Source organism: Rhineura floridana, chromosome 5 (genome assembly GCF_030035675.1).
Source record: "Rhineura floridana isolate rRhiFlo1 chromosome 5, rRhiFlo1.hap2, whole genome shotgun sequence".
NCBI classification, from domain to species: Eukaryota; Metazoa; Chordata; class Lepidosauria; order Squamata; family Rhineuridae; genus Rhineura; species Rhineura floridana.
Window position 1 is genome coordinate 92,683,375 of NC_084484.1, and position 13,306 is coordinate 92,696,680.

Consider the following 13,306-nt stretch of genomic DNA (forward strand, 5'->3'; position numbering starts at 1 on the left):
ACAGACTAACTTGCAAGTCAAGCACTTCTTTGAAAGCATACACATAATGAACTTTGTAGTCCACTACAATAGAGAGAGAAACCAAAAGAAATGTACAATGTGATGTACAATGTGGGAACTAGAGAGGGCAAACTTCTTTTGTTCACAGCTAGAAAGCAATTTCCCCAAGCTTAGATTTTCTTTCAAAGCCCCAGTATTCTGCTTATTACGTTACTTTGTCTGAAACTTGGATTTAATAGCATTGGGATCATTACAGCAGTCAGCACAATATAAACAATCTGATTACTGGGTTGCAGCAGAGATATTGAACTTGGCATCAGGTGCCTTGATCTTTGTTCTCACTTGCAGTCAGTCAGCAAAATTCTGTTAATAAGGTTGTACTGAAATTGCTCAGTGTTTTCATGTGTCTTTGAATGTCCATGTCATTTCTCTAACTTTGGCAGGTAATTTGAGAAAGAAAAACAATCTCTGTGTGTGTGTGTTGACTATAACTGTACAGGTGAGAGGGAGGGGGCATGAAAGGGATTGCTTTGATATAAAATGTACCAACACCAAACAGACTCGAGACCTCATAGTGAAATTATAGCCAGATCAATGTCTTTTGCTGCCTGAGGCAAAGGACAAAATGACAGCTTCGTTCCACATACAGAAGCCAACAAGACTGACAGTTTAATCTTAATTTACACTGGATACATTTACAAAAAGATTAGACAAATTCATGGAAGGGCTATCAGTGGTTACTAGTGATGATGGCTATGATTTGCCTCCATAGGCAGAGACAGTGTGCTTCCAAACACCAGTTGCTGGAAACCAAGGTAAGGAAGAGTGGTTTCTGCACTCAAGCCCTGCTTATGGGTTTCTCATGGGCAACTGGTTATCCACTGTGAGAACAGAATGCTGGACTAGATGGGCCATTGGCCTGATCCAGCAGGGCTCTTCTTGTGTTCTTATCCTCCACTACACCCAAGGGCAGCAGACTAGCTTATGGGGAGAAGGGCAGGCTGCATGGTACATACAGCTCAGTCCACTCAGCATCTCCCCTCCCTCATCCCAAGATGGTCACCTCATTCTGCTCAATGGAGGGTCACCTGGACCCCAAGTGAAACAGTATGAGAAGAGCAGAGAGAACAAATCGAGGATCATTGTAGTTTATGAGGAGTATTGAAACTTTAAAGGAATGTCTGCTAATCATGTTTATTAGAGACTTTTGGGCAAGGAGGGGAAGAATCAATGAACATTTTAATGGAAATTTGCTTTCTTTGGAAGCCTCATATTTGACTCTCTTATACCATAATAAAATTTCACTAAAATCCTAGTAGTAACAGAAACAGCAGCTAGTGATCCTTTCAAAGTTCTAAGTAGTTGAGCAATAGTTTCATTTCAGAAGATAGCACATGCACTTCTTTTTTAGAGTTGATACTTTAGAGTTGATGCATGCCCATTTTCAGAAGAGAGGTGGAGTCATACTGGAACCAGCAAAACACTTTTGTCTCAGAATGAGAAGACTGGCTGCAAGTCACATGATCCTGTCAAAGCAAGGCCCAGGTCCCCGAGCCAGAGCTCTCGCAGCCACCCCCCAACATAAATCATCACCACCACCAGCAGCAGAAGCCCGGGGAGCAGCAGCTGAGCGAGCCCGAGCACATGGAGAGGAAGACAACGCTGAAACAGCAAACAGCTTCACTGTAACAAATGCCTGTCGCCCTTCTGCCTTTCGGGAGCTGCCGCCCCCGCTAACACCAGTTCCTCTTTCTTGGCGGTGCCGATAATGATAATGCTATTTGTTATTTAATTGTATTTGTTATTATAATGTTATTTGTTATTTAATTTAATTTTTGTAAATTGTATTCCTTTATTGTATTTTTATATTGTATTTTTATACCTGTGCTTATATTTCCTTGTAAGCCGCTTTGAGGGCCTTTGGCCAAAAGGCGGGGTATAAATAAAATTTAATAATAAAAATAAAAATTTCAGACATTGTGCCCAAAATCGACTCATCTTGTAATGATCAGCCCTATGAATATGTTCCTACTATACACAGTGAACTTGCATGGGGAGGGGTTTTTGCAGCAACAGGTGTCACCCCAACTTTTGGATTTGTTCAGCTGAACATCTACACAGATAATATGCTTGTGCAACTCTATGGACATAGGGCTTTCTCTGTACTTGGAAACCCTGGAAAAGCAGTGTTTCCGATTATGTGAGTAGATGTCTATGCCACATACAATTGTAAGTATGTAGACTCCATGCAGACATTCAACTGAATGTGATGTATGCCAGGGGCTAAGCCTATTCCCCATAAAGTTTGCATAGGTCTAAGAAACACTGTATTCAGTGTCAAAGGCCGCAAGCCAGGAGGAAATTTAAGCCACTTTCTGGCTTCATTGCTCAGTGCTACAATATCTACTTTAGCTCTTCCTGAAAGATACTGGAGGCTGAGATGCCCACAGCCAATGCTCCATTTTGAGAAATGTCTTTTTCTTCCAGAATAGTCAGCTTGATGCCATAAAATCTGGTCTTATTGTATTGCTTCAGATAATGTGGAGTTTACAGCTGTATGAAAAGATATTGCACAAGTTGTCTCAATCCTCAGTATTTCCTTGGCAGGGCCCCAACATTAAAATCAAATTGATTTTGTACTGTTATGAGCTAGTCAGGCAATTATAGTGTGTTGCACAAATTGTTTGATCAGCTGCTTCAGATGCTGCAAACCAAGCATATTGGATCCAATGCCTTATCTGAAACTCTTGATCATATATAAAGAGCAGCTGTATGTGATATACAAGAATATACACAATGCTGTGCAACAAAGAAATATCTGAGAGATTCAAATCTAAAATAACAAGTAACCCAACATAATAGAGAAACCTATGTGCTTGTAGGAAATAACAGATTTTTAATATGCTCCATCTGCAGCAGGTATGAAGAACCTGCAGCCTACCTGATGATGATGATAGACTACAAATCCCATTATTCCTCATCATGGGCCATGCAAGTTGCCACTCCTGGGAGCTGGAGTCCAACAGCATCTGAAGGACCACAGATTCCCCCATCTCTGTTCCAAAGTATTTTCACAAGCAACATCAGAAACATGTTTTAGTTGGTATCAATATGGATGTGCTTGAATTCCACCCAATTCAATTTGGTACCAAGTTTTGCATTAATTCACTTATTCTCGATAGTTGCACATCAGATTTTCATGTAGAGATTTTCCACAGCTATTTTCAAAAATGGATTTTTTTAAAAAAACACCTCTAAAATAACAATATTAAAAATGATAATTTTATCAGTATTTCCTTTCAAAGTATCAATATTTCCTAAACAAAGATCAAAGTTATCCTCAACAACTAAAAACATCCCACAGTTAATAAATAATTCAAGTCACACCCATGACTAGCTGGAAGAAGGCACACGTATGGGGTTTTTTTACAAGAATAGTTCATTTTGTAAAAATAAATTGCTGTTATAAAAGGTTTGTAAAGAAAAGAATCAGATCCTTCTAATATGTTGCCTGCCTAGCTTACAGTCACCTAACAGTACCAGCAGATAAAGAATATTGTGAGGGTGATTCAGCAGTACACAAAGCAATTTTCAGCACTGTGCAAGGTTCAATTTGCTGTATTGAGTAAGTTTAAGGTTACTTAACACTTACCTGGACCTCTGTCTGAAAAACCTGAAGTCAGCCTTTGAACAGTAGCCTTGAGAAACTACTGACAAATTTATGCTTATGACCTAATAAGCTGATAACAATGCAGCATTGCTCTTATTCTTTGAAGAGTGCAGATACTGAAATTCAACTTCAGCAGAAATCAAATTGTGGTAACAGGAAGTCTGACCAGTTATATCAAGCTTCCTTGCCAAAAAGAAAAAAGAAAAGAAAGCCTGTGTTCTACAAATACATCAGGGGGTTAATAAATCAGAGAAATGTCCCCCCCCCAACAGGGTAGCTGCTGTTTGAAAACACACACCATTGAGGATGCAGAGGAGTTTCACAGCTCACACCAAACTTCCCCAAGCTGATACTTTCCAGATATTGTTGGGACTGCAGCTCCCATCATCTCTGATCATTGGCCATGCTGGCTGGGGATGATGGGAGTTGGAGACCAACAACATCTGGAAAGCTGTCTCTATCAGGCTGCAGTTAGAGCTACTAAGGGAGCTTCACTTTTGAAAGAAGGACAATAGCCCTGAGGTCAGACAGATCTAAAAATTCGTGGTTTGAGTAATGAAGACCTCATCCTACATATCTCTGGGGTCTAAAGCTTGCTTAGCCAGTTCTTTCTGTAAAGAGTGTCAGAGTCAGAGACTCTCACTTCCCAAAAATATATATTACACTACAAAATGGATTTTAGAAATGTTAAAGTCTAAGCTTCAACTATTAACGACATCTGAGAGAAAGGAATTTCATGTCTAGGAATCAGTATGCCCTACGCCAATGGAATAGGGCAGCTTCATAACTTAAGAAAAACAAGTCAGGTACCCCAGTCCTGCTTTTTCATCCAAAATATTAGAAGTGCCTTTTAACAACTGTGACTGGTAAGACAACGATGACAGTTTCTGAACTGGGAGAGTTTGGTCACAGTAGTTCAGGCACTGGTGACTTCAAGACTGGATTACTGCAATACACTCTATGTGGGGCTTCCCTTGCACTTGACCCGGAAACTGCAGCCAGATTGCTGATAAGAGTGAAATCCCATCAGCATATAACACTACTGTTCAGGGATTTGTTACTGGGCCAAGTTCAAGGTGTTATTATTGGTATATAAAGCCCTCAACAGCTGTGGACCAGTTTACTTGCAAGTTGCAGGACCACCTCATCCTGTATGTGCCCACTTGAGTACTTCACTCTGCGAAACTGACGCTGTTACAAGTGGTGCATAATACTTGTTCCACACTTGTAAAAAAAATTTTTATTTCAGTGTGGCAGCACCTACAATTTTAACTCTCTGACTACTGACATCAACCAGGCACCTCCCTTTTGCTGTATTATTTTCGTGCATGCTGAAAACTTTTTTGTTTAGGCAAGCCTATCCAGACACATAGATATTGATGTGGAGTGTGGTTAGAGTGTTGGACTACAACCTGAGAGACCAGGATTTGAATCTCCACACACGCATGAAGCTCACTGGGTGACCTTGGGCCAGTCACTGCCTCTCAACCTCAGAGGAAGGCAATGGTATACCACCTCTGAATACCGCTTACCATGAAAACCCCATTCATAGGGTTGCCATAGGTTGGGATCGACTTGAAGGCAGTCCATTTCCATTTCCAATCTTTTTAGTCTGTTGCAGTTTTAATTGTTTTAACAACAATTTAATTACTTGTTTTTAAAATGTTATTTCTTTTGTAAACCGCTTAGAGGTTTTCTACAATCAAACAGTATATAAAACTTGTTAAATAAATAAATATTTGCTGGAAAACATTTTTCTCACATTAATTTGGGGGTAGATAAAGTGGAAACATTGGACCCCTTATACTGGTACATAAAAGATGTACCTAATCTATAAAAAGCCAAAACAGTCCTTCAGTAACTCTTCTTCAGAAATGATGTCAAAGATTGTTTGCCATCTACTGAAAAGTTGCTGAACTTTTTTTTTGCCTCAGTTCGATGACTAAACGTCCTTTCCTTAAAGGCATATCAGAACATGGCATATGACTAGGTTGTTCTTCCAGTAGCTATTCAAAGACCTCTAAATGCAAGACAGCTGGTTTGAGAAGCACAAATACAATTTAGATGGGGGGGGGGAAGAAACCCAAACCAGGTCAGAAAGGGCCTCACACTAGATTGTGAGAGTTGGAGACCTATTTGCAATGAGTTACAGAAATCATGGATGTAGAGAGAGATATGGTATGGAATCCTGTATTTACCAACAACTTCAATGGAAATTATCCCAAGTCAGTGTGCATAGTATCACAGCCTAAGCTTACTGTATTATGTATTATGGTAGAGAACATTCCCCTATTCACAACAATGACTAACAGCCCAGTGGCTGCATCCCTGAGACAGCTGGCTGAACATCAAAAGTTAACTGATCTTATTCATCAGGATAAGTATGACGAGTGTTTGCAGAGAAAGCAACTGGCGATGGAAAGCATCAGCGCTCATAAGTAATATTGTTACCAGTTCCACTTTTTATAGATTTATTATTTCATGATTCACACTATAATTCTGAATTCAAGTAATGCAATAATGGCAGCAACTTTGCCATGTTATGCCTTTTTGTGGGTACCAAAAGGGAAGTTAGATTCAAAATTTAGTTAAAAGTGATCTAAATCAGAGCATCAGTTTAAACCAAGGGGGAGACTATAGGCTTCATCTCAAAGCAACTAGGGGACCAAATACAATTGCTTGGGGTATAAGAGTTTTTCCCAATTTCACTTGCAAGAATCCCCATAAAATGAAGCCAGACTGCCACTTCAGTGGCTATTCCCATGACAGTCTATTTCATATCAAGTCGTCAGCCATCACAATTCCTTTAATAGTATGCTTAGCATAATGTGCAAAGATGTCTAGTCTCTAACAATGTTGCTAAGTGATGCCAATTTTGTTAGAGTGACTGACCATGCATGAGACCAACTGGCCCTGGTTTTGCTGAAGAATAAGATAATTCACAGGAGTAAGGATGTTAACTGTCCTAATGCATCTATGCATCCCTGACAAATGTTGGGCCAGCCTTTCCTTGAAATCCTCCTGAACAAAACGCACACAACATTGCAGCTGACTAGCTGCATAGGAATTCCACAAATATATTCTTTTGACCGATGACATCCTCAGACTGGGTTTTGCTAAACATGATGTTGCCTAGAATGTCCTTCTAACTAGAGAATGGTTTCTCTGGATTGAATCCAAGTGCAACAGGGACTTGGATTCCTGGGCTCCTGCTGGGAGGAAGGGTAAATCAAATAATAAATAAATAAATAAAATAAGTAGAACCACTAAAATTAATGCATTTAAGGTAATCACTGATAGGAATATCACTTTAAATGTCTATGAAGCAGTAATCCAAGTATAAGTTGGTCTATACTTCTTCGATTCAGAATTATTTTAACCAAGTTATAAAGATGAATTGATATAGAAGCCTACACAGACACTGAATAATATTTAATAAATGTTACTTCCAGATTACAACTCCCATCAGCCTCAGCCAGCATAGCTGGGAGTTATAGACAAATTCATGGAGAATGACTATCAATTACTATTAGCTTTGATGGCTGTGTTCTACTTTCACTGTCATTGGCAATATGATTCCAAATACCAGTTGCTGGAAACTACAGAAGGGGAGAGTGCTCTTGCACTCCCATAGGCATCTGGTTGGTCACTCTGACAGCACGATGCTAGACTAGGTGGGCCACTGGCCTGAGCTAGCAGACTCTTACATTCTTAATCCAAAGGATCTGGAGGCCACTAGGCCACCAGTGGAAGGGCACTTTCATATGAGGTGAGCCCTTCTGGTGGACTTCCAGGGAACCCAGAACCTTCCAGGGCTCTTCCTGCACTGTATCCTGGAGCACCTTTGCATATTATAGGGAAGAAGGTTTCACACCAAAGGTGAGCCATTTCTCTTTCTCTTTTTTTTGCCAAGAGAGTAATGTCTGGGCTCAGGAAGCAGAGCCAGCTTGTACATCTCCCAACTATGAAGAATGTGCACACCTCACTTTGCACATACACCTGAGAAATGTGGAAAGTGGAAGTGAGTTACACTGAAAGGAATGGGAATCACTTCCAAGCAAGGAGAGAAAGTTTGAGAACATAAGACCCTGCCAAGGGCAAACCAGGCCTGAGGGAAAAGATCTTCCATAACACACTAAAGAGCAAGTTGCCAGTCAAAGTGAAGCACAGGCTCTCTTACCATGTCTGCACCTATGCCTCTTACCTAAGAGTGCACCCTGTCTCCCAACTAAACCTTTTCAGCAGCTCAAAGGCCCACATTTCCTCAACCCTATTGCCTATCCCTTTCCATTCCATCTCCAAAACCAAGTATTGAGATATATATGTCACCCCAGTACACTTTAACCAAATCAAATGGGTTTAAGCTGCCAATATACATTTAACTCTTTTAAGCTGTTCTTTTGAGCGTCCTGACCACTAATGCCTCAAGCAGGTCTTCTGAGGGTAAAGTCTACTAGAGTGGAAGGGAAGGAGCTAAAGTGGGGACAAGGGTTGCAGTATCTATCAGGCACCTGATACTACCCAGCAGAGCTGCTGACTGAACTGAAAGTATCTACTATACTACCTTGAATCAGTAACCTTCAGAAATTATCGTTTTGTTTCTTAGCATCTGCTGAGGCATGACAGAAGACTGTAAATCTGAAATTTCAAACCTTAACTGTTAGTTTACCAAATACTTTTTAACACCTGAGGCAACATATTGTTACAAAATTTGAGATTTATGTCAAAAATGAAATACAGAAGACCTGAAAGAACATTCATGACAGAATTAAAGTTTCTTACAGGTTCTTGCCACAGAAGTGTCAACACTTTATTTAAAAGTCCTGACTGACTTAATGACTAATACTCAAAGCAGGGAGAAGCCAGCTCTTTGCCCGCTTTGTTATGCAGCATTTAGAATAAATTGATAACAAAATATCTGGGGGGGGAATCTATTCTAGTTTTTCAGACTAAACTTCTGAATTCAGAAATCACTAAGATCTGGACCTAACAAAAATATAGGGCTTTAAACTTGCCATCATGATCACATATGGTAACCATTTTTATGACAAATGTTCTGTGTCATTCTGTACCAGATATGTAGCAGAAATCTGAAAGGCCTGGCTTCTCTCCCTCGGCATATCCATGCTGAGGAAAAGAGTATCAGTTGAGTTTCTATTTGTTAGAGACCTGTTAAAGGCACAGATACTCTGTCAGAAAATGAGTTTAGAGAACCCTAAATGCATGATGTTAGGTAAGTAGGTACCTTGGTGTTTTATAGCACATGGGCTTCTTCTGGGAGGAAGGGTGAGATATAAATTTAATAAATAACAACAACAACAGCACATCATTAAGTAGACTGCAGTGTAACATAATCATTTGTAATAATAAACAGCATAACATATGACTAAGACAAATTAGCAAAAGGTCACAATTTCAAGCAAATAGATTGGCAGTGTGTAAACGGATCCAAAAGCAAAAATTAAAAATGCTTTGGGGGAAAAAACACTAACCAATTATTGCTTTCAAAAAAGCAGACAGAACATCCTCTAGCAAGAAAAATAATTATTTAACAGATGGTATAACCTTAAGACTGGAAATGTTAATAGGACTGTGACACTTCCAGGGCCGTTCTATGAATGTCTACTTAGAAGTACATACCACTGAGTTTAATGGGACTTACTCTGAGGTAGCACACTTAACTGGAAATAAGTTCAACTGAACATAGTGGGATTTCTGAGCAGGCAGACACGTAGAAGATTGCACTGTGGAAGACCTACAAACAAACCTTGCCTTTGCCTCACCTTACAGCCCCGCCCTAGCCTACCATTTTTAGGCAACAACAACTTTGCCCAAAAATTTTGTGGGCCCCAAAAAGGCACACAGCAATCCATTTTTCCTAGTTCTTAATGGTTGATGGGTTGCAAGCCCTGTTTCCTCCTTATATGCCTTATATGCCCCCTCTCCTTAAGGCATTTCTCCACCCATTAGTACTTATCCTTTCAGGAGAAGAAAAAAACAGAATTATGGAAGTAATAAACATTCCTTCTGCTTATATATTTTCATGTTATTGTCATCACTGGCTATTTGAGCATGTTGCTAGCACTGCTAGTGTGTGGTACAGATGTGTGTGTGTTATGTGCCTTCAGGTCAATTATGACTTATGGCGACCCTATGAATCAGCATTTTCCATAGCATTTGTTGTAAACAACCCTGTTCAAATCTTGCAAGTGCAGGTCAGTAGCAATTTATTTAGGTCAAATGACACATGGAAATGATAATGGACTGCCTTCAAGTCGATCCTGACTTATGGTGACCCTATGAATAGGGTTTTCATGGTAAGCGATACTCAGAGATGGTTTACCATTGCCTCCCTCTGAGGCTGAGAGGCGGTGACTGGCCCAAGGTCACCCAGTGAGCTTCATGGCTGTGTGGAGATTCAAACCCTAGTCTCCCAGGTCATAGTCCAGCACCTTAACCACTACACCACACTGGCTGTGGTGTGTCAACTGTAATGGAGCCACTAACTCCACTGCAGCAAATAAATGCACACCAAGGATCTGCAACAAAAAATATCTTTTCTAGTCTAATCTCCACCCTAGCCATACACCAATTTTTATTATTATCATCATCACTGTCGTCGTCGTCATCATCGTCATCATCCCATCCAGGGCAGCATCCAAGGTATTCTTTGGTTATTCCATGCCCTGGGACAAGGCAGTCAGCATTCAGACACCTTTGAAATAATATAGCACGTGTGTGTACCAGCCACACCAGCTTGGAGAGCCGATGCTACAATAAGGCACTGCCTCTACCGATAAGCGAGGCTAGAATACTCTCAGCTTCGCGACATACTTGTTGAGCGAGCCAGAGCGCTGCAGTTCCTGGTTAGAAAGAGGAGTCGGGGAGAGGGCCACTCAAAGAAGGAGCCGGCACCCCTCACTTACTGCCGGCCGGCCTGCGGCGAAAAAGCACAAGATCAAACCACAAGGGCGGATAAGAGCAAATCGTCTGGCTTGGCCGAATCGGATGGGGACTGGGCAGTCTCCCTGAGAAGAATGCTAGAATTCCCCAGTCAATTTTACCCGTCAACGTAAAAGGATCCAGGTCTGACACACCCACGTCTACGCACGCCCCTCCTCCCTCCAACCCGTCGCCGTTGCACTGTCGTCCCCTTCTCGGGAAGGGTCAGCACCGGAGACTCTCTCGCGCTTTCATAGAGCATTCCCGGCTGCAGCAGTTGCTGCTGCTGCACTGACCTGAGATGCCTCCTCCGATCACGACCACATCGCATTTCTTGCTGGTCATGGCTGCCTCCCTCGCTCTGCCCGTCTGCTGGCTGGCTGGATGCTATTCCTCGCGGCCGCCGAGGCTCCTGGATCGACTGCGGGCCGGGAGCAGCAGGAGCGGCAGACCTTGTCCGCAACACGCCCCTTGGCTCGCTCGGCCCAAAGGAAAGCCCCGCCTCCTGCTGTCTACTTGCTGAGAAGCCGAACTGGGAAAGGGGGGAGGGAGTAGAGCCTGTCTATATACCTCAGGCTGGACCGAATCTCTCCTCCAGAAGAGAAAATAAAAAGAGCAGGCGCTTTATGCCCCTCATCGTGCTACCTTTCTGAGGGATCCTGTGCCTTTAGGAGCTGTGGGTCGAACGGCAACAGAAGCCGCTTGCTTCCTGCGAAGGTGCAATTAAAGTGGAAGTCACGCCTCAGGCAGCAGCTAAAGGCTTTATAAAATCCCTCTTCATTAAAATGAGAAAATGGATAGCGGGAATACTAAGCAATGCCGCTTAGTTCCATCATTATCCTTCCCCAGATCCTTCTCATGAAGCCAAACACATCCAAGTGAAAGGATAGCTAGGTAAATCTCGGTCGATTCCAGACAGCCTCTTTGTTTAGCATTTATCCTGATTTGTTTGCACAAGGATTTTTTGAGGAGGAACCAGGTTTGTTCACAAGAACACTAAATCAACGTTAATAGTGCCCCCCCCCCAAATTTGCCAGTGTGCCATTGAATCCAAGAGCCACATGTACTTTCCTGCTGGGATCATGGCTCCTTCCCACAGTCTCTCAAGCATCCAACTCCTTCTTATGGTTTCTTCAGTATCATACTTGTGGATGCCCTCCAATATCTAGGGTTTTTATTTGTTTGTTTGTTTCATCTCTGTCCCACCTTTCCTCCAACGAGCCCAAGATGGTGCACACAGTTCTCCCCTCCCCATTTTATCCTCACCACGACCCAAGTTGGACCATATACAAGCAACTGCATCCACACAACAATCTGTTTTGCATGATTTTTCACCTTTCAGTGCTCCAGTCTTGGGGCATAATAAACCTTGCACCATATGGAAAACCTCAGCTGATGCAGTATTGGCATAGCAGAGAGATCTCTTTGCCACCACCATTTCTGCCAGTTTGTAGACCTGCAAGTAAGCCTTATGGTGTGCTCAGTTATGTTCAACACTAGTCTTTCATCACCACTGAGGTTTTAGACATCTCCCTCAGAAATCTGGGGGTAAAGATATTGTTGGGACAATGCTGTCAACTAACCCATTTATCTACTATTTTACTTCTCAACAGTCACAATTATACACTCACATAACATTATCCAGACCATGTGGAAATCCTACAAGATCCATAAGCTTCTAAGGCACAATGGTCAAACTGAGTTTGCAGAGTGGGGAGGATGTCAAATCTTGAGCCCTATTCAGGTATTCTTTTAAACTTTTGTGGAAATAACATGTAACCCCACTCCCAAACAGTTCTGTCCCACCCCTCAACCTTCCCACATTGAGGGAGAATATCCAAGGGGGGATTCTTCATGCATCCAGTTGGATGCACTTAGAATCCTGACTGTTACCAGGAACTCTCATTGTGCAGGTTATTATACAGCCACAAGAGTGGCTGTATACTATAGGCAGTGTGGATTTTTTGCATTCCGCAATGTTAAATTGAAAATGCCCCCCATGCCATTCTGATGCTTCCCATAAGCTCATTTCAAAACAAAACCTTACAAAATTTATAGTTCTGAACTCTGGAATGCTTGCTTAACAACCCTCTCAATTTTCATGGCAATACACAAAACACTCAAGAGAGAATCCAGAGTTCAAAATGTAAAACAAGAGGAAAAAAATCCAGACTCATTGGACTTTTTTCTGTCACTGGTCTCATAATTTGTTGAAATTAAATAAAAATCAGCCATGCTCACAGAGTACCTGCAATCCTATTACTGACCTTGCCCCATACCCAGACCTTCATCTTCTGCAGTTTAAAAGTCAAGAAAAATGCCTGGCTGATTTTTAATTAATTTTAGAAATTTAACATTGAAGTCTACTAGCACTGGGCATGCTCAGTAAGAACCATCAGTGTTCTAAAAGCCAGACTCACAGCGGATAGCTTGGCTAACCAGGTGGCCACACCCATGCCAGACATTTATTCCACTTTAAACAGTCATGGCTTCCCCCAAAGAATCCTGGGTAGTGTAGTTTGTGAAGGGTGCTGAGAGTTGTTAGGAGGCTCCTATTCCCCTACGAGATTTCCAATGGCCAGAGTGGTTTAACAGTCAGTCCCTCTTCTAGGGATTGTAGCTCTGTGAGGGGAATAGGACCTCTTCTAACAACTTTCAGCACCCTTCAACCAGAATGATCAAGGGGATGGAGCG

General features: G+C 41.8%; 1 protein-coding gene across 1 annotated transcript in view; it reads right to left on the reverse strand.

The window, feature by feature from the left end:
- LOC133385118 (amine oxidase [flavin-containing] B-like) overlaps window positions 1-11,186 on the reverse strand; it is a 54,743-nt gene extending 43,557 nt beyond the window's left edge. The window contains exon 1 of the mRNA XM_061627492.1: window positions 10,909-11,186. Coding sequence (XP_061483476.1) covers window positions 10,909-10,957 — 49 coding nt within the window. The 5' untranslated portion in view covers window positions 10,958-11,186. The remainder of the gene's footprint in view (window positions 1-10,908) is intronic.
- Between the last annotated feature and the right edge of the window lie 2,120 nt (window positions 11,187-13,306).